This window comes from Dufourea novaeangliae, unplaced genomic scaffold (assembly GCF_001272555.1).
Source record: "Dufourea novaeangliae isolate 0120121106 unplaced genomic scaffold, ASM127255v1 scaffold177, whole genome shotgun sequence".
NCBI classification, from domain to species: domain Eukaryota; kingdom Metazoa; phylum Arthropoda; class Insecta; order Hymenoptera; family Halictidae; genus Dufourea; species Dufourea novaeangliae.
Window position 1 is genome coordinate 3,194,620 of NW_015374070.1, and position 13,014 is coordinate 3,207,633.

The 13,014-nt window shown below is 44.2% G+C and overlaps 2 protein-coding genes across 2 annotated transcripts in view; one reads left to right on the top strand and one right to left on the bottom strand.

Annotated features, from left to right (window-relative positions):
* The window catches only part of LOC107190405 (metalloproteinase inhibitor 2), a 33,180-nt gene extending 26,366 nt beyond the window's left edge, over nt 1–6,814 (bottom strand). The window contains exon 1 of the mRNA XM_015579202.1: nt 6,354–6,814. The gene's annotated coding sequence lies outside the window, so the exon portion shown is untranslated. The remainder of the gene's footprint in view (nt 1–6,353) is intronic.
* LOC107190332 (synapsin) overlaps nt 1–13,014 on the top strand; it is a 52,012-nt gene that overhangs the window by 38,643 nt on the left and 355 nt on the right. The window contains exons 7-9 of the mRNA XM_015579123.1: nt 11,171–11,376; nt 12,137–12,401; nt 12,660–12,909. Coding sequence (XP_015434609.1) covers nt 11,171–11,376; nt 12,137–12,401; nt 12,660–12,909 — 721 coding nt within the window. The remainder of the gene's footprint in view (nt 1–11,170; nt 11,377–12,136; nt 12,402–12,659; nt 12,910–13,014) is intronic.

A 13,014-nucleotide genomic window follows, 5' to 3' on the forward strand; every position in this document is an offset into this window, starting at 1 on the left:
GCCAATGCGGTGTTGCGGATTGCTGCAGGCCCACCCCACCCGTAAGGTATATATGGACAGTGTCCCAATCCGGCATTAACCCTTTGAGTGCTCACTAAAAAAGAGTAGTCAAAAATATCCACTTTTCTTATGATTTAAATTGCTTTCAACTGTTGTAAATAATAGGCAAATGTTAGTTTTACATGTACATATATTTTTATTTTTTTCTTATCTGATTTTCAATAATTGCTCCCTGTATGGTACTCTGAAATAATCGTCGTATTGGACACTAGACGACGGAATATTCGTTTTGGTAATAAAGGATACACATCTTCTTATAAATGTTGCGAGTAAAATATTCTAAAGAAGAAAAACTACGCTTTCGATTAGTTAGATGATGAATGACATGCTTAGTGCACGAGCAGAATGCAACGAAGGAAGAGTGCATTGGTTTTCAGATCTTTCATGTGTTTATTCGATATGTTGTAATGAACCATTCTATCTGAACTTGTTATAAAGTAAACTTTTTAGTTTTAGCATCTCAGGTTGTCTGTACGATGTAAACACTCAAAGGGTTAATCTCCTGTGTTCTTTAAGGCGAATAGCCCTTGTCAGTGGATAAAGAGGTTTCATACATATAAATGCACTTTTTAAAAGACATAGTACGGAATTGTAATTCTATTGGGTCCGATAGAAAGTCCCATTACCTCCGAGCTTCTTATTTCATTTGTGACGAAGTACGTTTATTTTATAATACAATACCAGTCTGGTAAATAATTGAGTTGTTCATAGGTCAAAGTTGCTGACTTCGCTCTGTAAATTTTTTTCAAAGTTCAGTGCCAAAGCCCTTGATTGGTGCTGAACTTTTTATATTAGTTGTACCAATACGTAATCCACTATATTTTGTCCAATTCAATACTCATTTTCGAAGAAGTCAGAGGTCCATACTATTTCAAAGATATTTGTCCTCATTCTTCAATATTCTCCGACATTTTGAAAGAAAAACATAGGAAGATGTTATTACTTTAATCTGTGTTGCCAGTTCATTAAAAATAAAGAGTGAATAACTCATTGCTACACCTAATATTTTGTGAAGTTAATCTTGTCAAATGGTCGGCTGAATTAACGGTAAGAGTAATAATACTTCTGTCGTAGAACGACTACTAGTGTTCTTTCAGTGAACCATTCTATTTCGGCAATGCATACCCAATTAACATCCACGGGTGCTCGATAGTTGAAATGCTAAGTATTCAGCCGACGCACTAAATAGTTCCACCGATATACACATTCCTTCCTAAAATCTGCCTGGTGTCAGCACATACCGCCTCAACCAAGTCCCAAAGGTTCTTGAACCGCGAGTAATTACCACGTGAGAAGTGTAGCGCCAGCGTTGTTTCCGGGTGAATGAAGACAAACATCGTGTTCCGAGATAGTTCATCAGTCTGACGTTTCTCGTTAACCCACCAAACGACCACATTCACCCCCAAACCCCCACACCTCGTCGAACGGCCCCATTTTTCCACGAACTGACAATTTTAATTGCTCTAATTAATATCACGCCTCGGCGGGGCTCGATCGAACCGCGTATCCGCGGAACGGTACGGTGTCACGAATTCCGCCGTTGAACAATCAATTTATGAGTGGCGCCAACGGCCGCGCGCATTGGATAATGGCCAACGATGCAAGGAGCGCCGTTAATCATTGGGCCCCGCGGCACGTGCGTTCACCTTGTCGAAAATCCGCGCGGGCACACGTCCTAGAATGGGGTCGGTGAAATAATACCCGAACTGAAAATAACGAACGGGTGCCGCGACGACGGAACACCGACAACACACACACACATACACAGCTAATTCCTTCTGGCTGGGCTGGTTGTATGATGTGTATAAATATTACCGAACGGTTCGTAATGACGCGCGATAAAGAACCCGCGGGTTCTGCACACTGTAATCACGATACCAGGGGGGGGGTGGCAGGAGGGTAAAGCACACGCGGCGGCGATGGGCATAAATAACGAGAAAATTGCCAATAACTCCAGCGGACTGTGGTTGTCCATGGACCGTTTGATCCCGGAATAGTTCGAGGATTTATCGGCCAGCGATTCCTAGATTACGCTTGTCGTTGCCCGTAAAGAGGAACGAAATCGCGGACTCCCAACAGCGTTATCGGAACCGTAACGTCCGCGACGTGTTGGTCCCGATGGCGCTAGAGAGAACGAAGACGACTATAAATAATTCGATTCGCCTGGCGCTAATCTGTTGGTAGACGAGGCCAGGTCGTTCTACAAGGGGGACGAATGTGTATTCTTCGAATGGGAATAATAGTGCCCTCGTGGAGCAAAGATGCCATGGGAGAACACGGAATGGGGTATACCAAGATGCTTGTGCGGATATGTATAGGTGTACGTAGGTGCCGTTGGAGGCCGGCTGGTTGGCGCCAATCGGTTCCTCCGTGTATCGGTGTAACGCGTAATAAACGTAACATCGACGCGCGACGATACGAGGAACGTGCGTTACTCTACGTGCCGGTCGAAACCGAGAGGGATTATATCTTTCTCGGTTGGTTAATCGGCATATCGGGACGGGATGCCTCGACGTGGGGAGGCCAGGAAGGATTTATAACGCGTTCAACGGGCTATTCGTTTCTGTTTGTACTTCGAGGGCATCACTTGGCACCCTAATGAACGTCGATGCATGGGTAAGGACACAACAAGAAATCGGTACTGGTACGGACTTCAGGAGGTCAAATGGGAATTTGTGGGAGTTCTTCCGAGAAAGTTAGACACTTATGAACATGGGGTACATCGAGGTTTGTGTGAATTGTGTCTGGTAGACGTAGAAATGGTCCCTTTGGAATGCTTGTATAGAATTTTATGAATGTTGAGGGTAGTAGATTCTGCCGAATTGAAAGTTCGTTTCTTTATGTGCTATGAAGAGGTTCTGTCCAGGGTTCTGCCCGGTCTGGGTTAGAATGATGTAGAATTTTATGAATATTGATAGTAGTAGATTCTGTAGAATTAAAAAATTGGCTGTATTTGCTATGAAATGAAGTCCCGTACAGGGTTCCGTCAGCTGGTAACTCTGTACGTGAATCTGCTCCTACAATATTTGTTTCTTTTCTTTACTGAAAGCTCCACAGTTACAGGTCGTTGATATTGTTGCTCGGACTGCGAAGACCGATGAGCCATAGGGTTAATAAAATTGTAAAGGTGATAAATTTCCCGTTTGCAAACGAGGAAGATTCGTTGTATATACAAAATACTAATTTCCAAGATAGTCACCGTTCAATATGGTAAATGTTCAGATAGTGCAGTCGTGGACTCCCTAACGAGATGTGTTCTCCCCCTCTTCCGCTAGAGATGGTAATTAAGGCGATCCAGCAGAATGCGTGGACTTTCGCCGTTCCCTTTCGCGGTGAATGAAAAATATAAAAAAAAAAGAAGCATGGCCTCCGTATACAAGAAAATGTGTTTCGCGGCAGAACGCTGACCGGTGGCCTGTCCATGAATATGGAATTTCGTCTGTAGCCAGTGTACAGTACGTCTCGGATAATAAAACGTAATGGATTGAAATTTATTCATACTACACGAAACCCTGTTATCGTTCCTTTTTTTTCTAAATCGATTCCGCCACCTTGTTGACAGCAATTGGTAATGGAACTCGGATATTATTAGCATACAATTTGCATACTTTGAGAAAACTTCTTCTTCGACCCAAGGTCCGCTATGTTTTATAGTTCCAGCTACCCCCGGGTGCATCCACCTATCCCTCCAAAATTTCCATGTTAACACGTATCTATAATCGACAATATTTTACCAGGACGCAAATGAACGGTTTCATTTACAACATTTCTTCGTACGGATGCATTTGTCTAATTAATTCTCCTCCGATGCGGTGTCCCGAACAACTTCCTTAATTTCACCCCATTATCATAAGCAACAGCCCCTCGCTGTCGCGATCGGCGAAGTATACGGCAGCAAAGGGAAACGATGATCCGGGCAGTGCCGATAGATCAAAACCCCGACTAATTAGCGACATGAATTATTCATAACGGTGGACTGTCGCCTTACGGAAAATCCAACGATGATAGAATGTAGTCAGGTTAGAGTTTTATTCGCGCGCATAGGCCAAAAAGACAGGCAACGCACCAGTTTTTTTTCGTGATGACACACGTTCGTTAGACAAACATAATAGGTGTTAGACGACGGAATTAACATAATGAACAGACTGTAAACGTCTTCATCTTCTCTGTTAGTTTTCCTACTCGCGAGAACCGCGCCTCCGCACGCAGGTTTTCGCGGTTTCGAGCAGACCCATCCAGCCGTAAACTGCCGCCGGGTCGCGTGTTTTTTCCCGACACTGTCCTGGCCGGTCGGACATAAACGATTCCGTGTCGACGTTAACGTTGCCTGGCTCGTTTAGATTTATCACCTTCTTGTCCAGCCCCGGGTACAGGACTGGCCTCGGTATTTACTAACAAAATCGTTTCTACGACGATTCGATCGTTTCCACGCGTTAACGGGTAGACAGTGTGGAACGATAAAATTCACGGCGCCAGGTGGCGATCGATTCGATACAGGAGTTCCGCGGGTAGACCCGATTCCGTGACTGTTCGCTACGTGCGCATTCAGCGAAGTTTATTTTGGCCTGCAGTCGAGTCTGATGTCATCGTCTTGATTGCTAGTTCAATAAAGCGTCAAATCTAATCTCGTGCCGAACGGGGCGAATTAAAGTCCGACACATCTGCAGAAGTGCACTATCTTCTTTGCTCCGAATTCTCGGGCGCTCGACCTCTCGATCGATGCGTTATTCTTGCTAGTCTCTGTGCGCTCGAGAGTTTCGGCTTGACAATGATTTTTGAGAATCTGGCGTGAAACGATCGGGAACATTTCCTGGTTGGTCTATATGCCAGAATGTTGGAACTGGTAGTATGAGTGCAGTATAGAATCTACAAGTAGTGCAAATATTTTGATTGCTGTGAAATGCCACGATGATTTAATGCATTAACAGAATCAACTTCTGACTAGAAACATATCTATGTACACATTTATAGATTAGCAAAGCGTACTTTAGCCGGTGAATATACTGCTCTGCATTAAGATTGATAGACCGAGAAAACAACGTAATTAAGGTGATGAAACAGTTATTCGTCCCCGTAACGAGCACAGTTGATATGAAACATCAAGTTGTTCGTAGAGTTCATAGCGTTTTAAGGGGCAAAGTTACAATTTATAATAGATTCTTTCTTTCCGTTTTTCAAATAACTTCATTGTACCTGTATTATACAAATTCGATTGTTTCGACTGAAACAAATTGTCAACCTGCTTCCAGCTAGATTTACTTTTCGACATTTTTCTCTGATACAGAAGAGTCTAGTGATTTAAAGCAATAATCATTTGATGTAGTAAAAGTCTTATTAATTGGGTATATGCTGAACAATTTTCCGGTCGAAGCAGACTAATTGTTTTACAAATTTAATAGAACGTCATGCAAATGGATTCTGTGCTTATTCAAACGTTACGTTGATATTTCTTGCAAAAAAAAAAGTACAAAGTACAACTTGTACATTAAACACGTCAATCCACACTAATGGTATGTGACCACCAGATCAAACGATCTTTTCTTCGCCCAGTAAAAAAGTAACGAAGACACTACTTAAAATGCTACAAACATTCCAAACGACCCAATACTTGTATTATCCATTGATCCAAGATTACAATATTTCACTGAGAAAGACGTTATTACGAAACATTCGTAAAATTTACTACTCAAAGAAAACCCTGTATAACTTGGAGAAATGATATTTTTATTGACCTTTTCGTACAAGTTCTTGAAACAATTACACTTCAGAAGAACTACAGTTTAAAAAATAATTGATACAATTAAGGAGCACAGCCAGGACAGATGTCAACATTATGTGCACGATATATAGCTATCTAAGGAATTTGTATTTTGACATCGTAACTTTTTACGACACTTTCGTCGTCTAGAGTTAAATCACTGTCCCAGATAGTCTTTCTCTCTCTCTCTCTCTCTCTGTCAATATTTACTATTACAATATTCCATCATCAACAATATCTACGAAAATTCAATTCGATTTCATTCCAACTTTCATGTACACCATAAAAACCCAATCAAACAATCAAGATACTCAGATTCACGTTCACCCAGAACCCTTCTCACAAGAGTCAAACAATAAAATATGCCTGTAAGTTTCGTGAATCCGTTCAAAATCACCCGTGCGCATCGGACGGAGAAGTTCAAATCAGTGGCGTGAAGCGCCACGGTTAGCAGCGGGGACTGAAACGCGGAAATGCTTCGGAGTACAATGTGAAAATCGCGCGCGCTGACTGCGCGCGGTGAACAGTAATATACCTTTCTCCGTGACCCCTTGGCTGATCCCTCTTTCTTCTTCTTCCGCTTTCCTTGCACAGTTTAACGTCTACCACCACTCTGCCTTTCTCTCCGTTATTCTCCTTGACCTCAAAGACCCGCGGGCATACTTTGAAAATCGGCGAACGCGGTGAACGCGCGGCTCCGTCGAAACGGACGATCCCGATGGATCGTTCCGCGACGATTAAGTAACCTTGTTCTGTTCACCACTCTCGTCAGACCACGACGATTCGGCGCGTTAAACCTTCGGAGCCGGCGTGAAGAAGTGTACCGGTAGTCGCGAGCTTTCTAGGGTGTTTGTACCAACGTTCCGAATCCGCGCGAAATGTCTCTCCAGGCTGATATTACGTACTACCATTGGCCGGTGTAAAGAGGACCGACGGGATTTTCACGTGTGTTTTATCGACCCTGTCGCGGGCGCACACTTATTCACACACTTGCGCGCGTCGAATACCCACGAACCGTTCGCGCGCGAGCTTCGAAAAGCAATGCAAGCGCCGAACGCGACACCGGGAGCCTCTCTCGTTCCTTCCTACGTTCTTACGTCGATCTCTCGCCGATCATTCCATCTCGCTTCCAGCCTCGTCTCACCTTTCTCTCGCTCCACCTTGTTCAACTCCCTCTTGCTCGCTCAATCATACCTGATTCCCCGTCTCGCTTCACCGTTTCCGACTTTTACCCCTCGACTCACTCTCCCTCTCTCTCACTTTTGCGAGCGCGCGCGCGCCACGTTTTCAACTCCAACCCCCTCCCAACATCGCGCGACTTCGATCTCTTTTTCGTACCCATTCTTTGTCTTTATCCCCGTATTACTTCAATCTTATTCCCCCTCGTTCCATCGCTGCCTTTCCTCTTTCACCTTTCTCGTTCTATCGTTCGTTCATACCGACTACGCCGCCCATGGCTCTGTCTCAGGCACTCGTTTTCCATTATCGTTCGCTCCGTCCTTGTTCGGTTTGATCCACCTCTTCCCCTCCTATACTCGCGTTTTCCCCACTACTATGAAGTGTCTCTCTTTCTCTCTGTCTCCCACCGCCACGGTTATATACCTTGTTCACTTTCCGTCTCCCGCCGGCCACCCACAGTTCTTCCCTCTCTATCTTTCTCTCGCGTTTCGCGACGGAACGAAACGTCTCCGTTCCCACAGGGAGCCGCCTTGGGTTTTCATCTCTCTCATTTCAAACCATGTTTCGATCTACACTTCGTTAATTTTTTTTTTTTTTCATTCTTTCGTGCACGCTACTCTCTCTCCCTTTTGCTCCAAGGCGGCTCCACGGTTCGCTAAAACGTGCTCGCGGGGGTTCCACTCATCACCGTTTGATCCACGATTACTATCATTTAATACGGCCGCGCGGGTCTTTTTAATCCTCGACGGAACACTGGACCCAGAGGGAACAGAAACGTATATTGTCTTCGGACATTGAAGCGGAATTAGCATTTCACTCGTGCCGGTTTCTGGGTACATGTTCGACCAATGGCTTCGTTATGCTGACTCTTTCAATTATACGAGCTACACAGGCAAATTTTATTCGCTGCGCTGTTGTCCACGGGTGAACAGTTGGAAATTACGATACGGATCTTCGAAATCGCGAAGTGTTAGGAGTTGCGGAATCTGAAGATCTTTAAACCATGAAAGGAACGTTGCTGACCCAGTGAAAACATATATCTGTTTAAAGTTTCGTTGATGAAGATATAAAATTCAGCATATATGTAGATATCAGCGTTCGGTAAATCCCAGGAATTTTGGTATCCGTGTATTCTAAAGCTACGGAGTTCAAGGGAACAGCGTTATTTCAATGGTATTTTTATCCGTTCGAAGTTAGAGCTATGAGGAAATTTAATTTATTTCCTAAATGAATCTCTAAATTAGCGACATCTGGAGAATTTTATTATTGAAGGTTTTTGAAAATTCTGAAAAAGTAACCTTAATTTCGAAGCAGCTCAACTCTTTAAACGATACGTTAGTGCTAATCTTATTTTCGAACCTCTTAATCTATTTGCACATGAATTATTCTTTTCCTAACTTCCAATTTCCAGACACACGTCTATCTGTCATACATTTGTTCTTCAATGCACTCAACGACCAAAACCCTTAAATTAAACTGAAATTAGAAATGACTCTTCAGCTACAAGAAACCAGCACTTCAGTCCAATAATGATCCGTAAGATAACAAACCGTCGTGTAACTTAACAACCAATGTAAATTTTCCGTTGCGTCGACGCAAGCATTCGTTTCGCCACCGCGTGAAACGCGCATTATTTTCAGTACGGTCCGAGAACGAAGAAAAAAAAAAAGAAGAAACGAAATCAACGGTGACACCCCTGTCTGCCCTCTCGGAGTCCTCGAAAGTCCCCTTGGGCACGATAAATGATTTATCTCCGTGTCCCTCGCCGTTGATCCCCGTCGTTGGTGTCCGCGCCGTGAGGGGCAAGGGGCACAGACGCGTGTGTCCAGCGGTGCTCAGGAAGGCAGTTTTGCGACACCCACGTGCCCCCGCGAACCACGTGCGTTGCGTGCACACAGTTTGAGCACTGTTCTAGCTAGGTGAAGTATCAAGGGATCCGCCGGTCGCCATCCGTGCCCGGACACGAACCCGTGGGGCAATCCATTAAACAGTCACTTCCTTTTTCTGCATCATCGTGTAAATAGTGGTACGACGAAGCTCTGTAACTCGTTACATTGCGCAGCCGGGGAACGGATATCGCGTGAAAACTTGCAGACCGGTGCAGGTGAGGTCCGTTTCAGATTCGTTCCTAGAAGAGATAGACCGAGAACGCCAAGGATGCGTTCGAATGTGACGGAGATTAAACTCAACGGTTGGCCACTTAAGCTTACCAGACGGTTGAACGTCTTATCTATCAACCGGGGAATACCGTGCGGTTATCTGTGTTAACGGGATACACCGGAAAGCATTCACATTTTATACGCTGTCTCCTCTAGCCATCCCTCTTTCTCCTAACTCGATTACCCTAGTGGAATCGGATGAAATTCGTGACCGCCGGAGATTATGCTCCGCGAGTGATGATTACCTGATCACGGGAGAGGGAGAAAAACGGGAACCGGTACGATGGGATTGCTCGTGTGTATGTGTTCGGGTATGTGTATCTAGTGAAAAGGCTATCGGAGGGCATCGTTTTTCAATGAAATCATTGGCAGCAAGGTTTCCCCGTGGACGTTCAGTTTTTCCTTGACCATAGAAACTAGGAGCCGTGAGGTTACGTTTCACGGACAGTTGATCACGCGGGAAGCGCACCCACCGGCGGGATGGAACGACACGCGTTACAGTTCGCGTGTAATAATCCGTTTCCGACCCACGCGAATATCGTGGACTGCTTAATCAACCGCCTGTGTATCGGCGTACTTTGATCTTCGTTCACAGATGTCGGTTAAATGCGTTCGATTATCGAAGACAACCGCCGGTAGATCGCTGTAGGCGTCCCATCGGGGACTGGTTTCCGTTCGACGTTCGAACGGAATGCAGAACACGCGGCGTATTGTTAATCGATCCCCTGCCGGTCGACGCAGAAACACGTTAAATAATGACTGAATTGTTGGGTCGAGTTCGTCGTCCGCTCGTGGTACTGTAGTTCGCAGTGCAGTAAATCCTCGATGAGCGTTCGAAGGCTAATTGGCACTGAAGATTGAATATTTCATAAACTAATGACCATACGCAGATGAAACAAATGTCATTGGCTTCAGAATTTCAAGCTGTATTGTGGTTCTAAATCTCATTAAAAAGTCAGCGTTACACCTGGGAACTTCTCTTTGTCAGTGCCGAGGAGCTTTCGAACACTCATCGTAGATTTACTGTATACGTGGTGTGTATGAAAAGTAACGAGTAGACTGTGGCAGTTCATGGAAATTGAAAAATTTTGAATACTAATACCCAGAAATTGAAATGGAGCAGAATTTTAAATTATGTACCAGAGGCTTTACTACGTTAATAGTATTTAATTTTATTAGAACATCCATTTTCTTGCATTTTCCGAATTAAGAAGTGCTGCGAATGCAGGAACATCCGCAGTCTCGTAATGAGACTGGTCGTCTAAAAGTATTTATAAGCAACTCAATTCCAGATCAACAGTATCAGCTTCGAAATAGTTTCCTTGAGAAACCAAACACAACCAGAGACGTTGTTCTCACTTCTGCAAATAGTGCTGTAAGTCTTTGATCGAAATTACCTTTTGGATGTTTTCCACAGTTCAAAGAAGACGACCCTCGAGATGGGTTTTCTGATTTTTGAGGACAGGAAGAATTCACGTGAATTTGGATCAGGGGAGTGAGGGGGCTGTGGAACCACAAGAATACACTTATTGGCTAAAGAATTGTTCACAGGGAATTTTCTGTAGTACAATGTAACAGAGAGCATCGTCATGATGCAACATCCAAGAAAACTCTCTGTGTACAAGTTTTGGCCCATAACGGCCTTCCTATGATACCATAGTTCCCTCACTTTTGGTTCGTGTGACTTCTTCCAGAATCACTTAAATGTTGTCATCTTAGAACTGTAGACAGCATCCAAAAGATTGCGACAAACCAACCGAAAGTAATTCCAGTTGAAGAATTCCAGCACTGTCTCCAGAAATGGGAACGACGTCTACAGCGAAATGTGGCTTCCCAAAGGAACTATTTTGAATGGTACAACGTTGATTTGTAGTTTCGTTGTTAATATATATTTTTATGCCGCGTAGACAGTGTCAGTCTGCTCGTTGGGTGATCCACTCGAACCAACTAGTCCCGCAATCGTATCGCGTTCGCATTAATTGCGTCGGTCGATTATCCATTTTCTTTTTTGCAGGTAAGCGCATCTCGTTATCCGGTCGTGATGAAACTTGGACACGCCCACGGCGGAGTGGGAAAAGCTCGCGCGGAGTCGAATCAGGAGTTTCTGGATCTCGCCTCGTTGGCCGCTCTGGCGAACACCTACTCCACCTCGGAGCCGTACGTCGACACTAAGTACGACGTGCACGTGCAGAAAATAGGCAATAACTACAAGGCGTTCATGTGAGTGTCCCCTAGAATTACGTTTCTGACTCATTGTTTATACTCATTCCGCGCGGAAATCTCGATAACTTGCAATAAACACGGGGGTTGGAAAAAATTCACCGTGTAGCAGGACTACTTGCAACAATGAACACTTCGCACTACAATGTTGATCGATGATCGACTGGGAGGATGAAATATTTGTTGGGTGACGGGTGGGTGGGAGTAGTTTCAGAACTTCGTATTTCCAATGTTAAAATTAATAATTGAATATATGGTTCTAAACACGTGAAGGTATGATCCGTGGGTGACGTAAAAATGACGAATGCATACCTGTTTCCTTTGAATTTGCCTAATAGTGTAGAGTTCTAATGATGCTTACTGTTTGTAGTTGATTGGTATATGGCACGAATGAATATAAATCACGGTAACATACTGTACATTAATAATAATGGCCGGAAACACTTAGACTTTCATGGTTCAACTTGCGGTACGTTACTGAACCGTCGAAATGTTGAAATTTCTTTAACACGAAGATCAATCTATGTGTCAATAATAGAGTATCTTATGAAACAGCGACATTACCATAAAAGTTGGTCAATAATCGATACTGTCAATTAGAGGTAATTAAACGCGACATGTTGAGGATTCGTGTCTCACCCCGACCTCACCAGCCGAGAGTTAATTGTTCGGGAAGGCGACCGCGGTGAATGCATAAATCATTACACCACGAAACTGTTTGAACGGATCTCGTAATTGCGGTTCTCGATTCTCCTCTCAGGCGGAAGAGCATAAGCGGAAACTGGAAGTCCAACACGGGTTCGGCGATGTTGGAGCAATTAGCTGTGAGCGAAAGACATCGCACCTGGGTCGATCATGTGGCCCAGTTGTTCGGCGGATTGGATATTTGCGCGATCGAGTTGCTGGTTGGGAAGGATGGTCGAGAATACATAATCGAAGTGAACGATAGCGCCCTGTCGTTAATGGGGGACTCGCAAGAGGAAGATCGTCGTCATATCGCGGATCTTGTTAACGCGAAGATGCAGGTAACAAAAGAATTTTTTTTAACCAACATGTGCAAGTGGCTCCCTATAAAACAGTGTTAATTTCCAGAAACTAACAAATTACACTATTCTACACAATTCGTTAATCATGTTAGAGTGGTACCGTTTTATTCAAGAGTTTCCCCAATCCTCTAACCATGTCAGATCGAGACCTTCTTATGGGAATGTTACACGGGAGTTGCTTGCAAATCGTTGAAGATACTTTTATGGAAATATATATATTATTTCACTAAATTGTAGGCATTCTGCCGACCTCCGAGTGTAATGACAAAAACAACGTCCAGAGGATCAATGTCGGGCTCTAGTCAGGCGACAAGTCCCGTAGAAGATCGCACAGCACCACCAACTGCTCCATTAGGATCACACGGAAGTATGGGCTCCATGGCGAGCATAGGAAGCGTAGGTTCCTTGGGGTCTACAACTGCAATGGCGGGCGACGTTACTACTACCGACAGTCATCATCAACCGTTGCAACGTCGTGACTCTCAAGGTTTGTAGACGTTCAACAACACTTACAAGGAGAAAGCTCCAACTTAGGAGTACCGATTTTAATAAAACTTTTGAAATATATAGCAGCTACCCCTATATAGGAGGT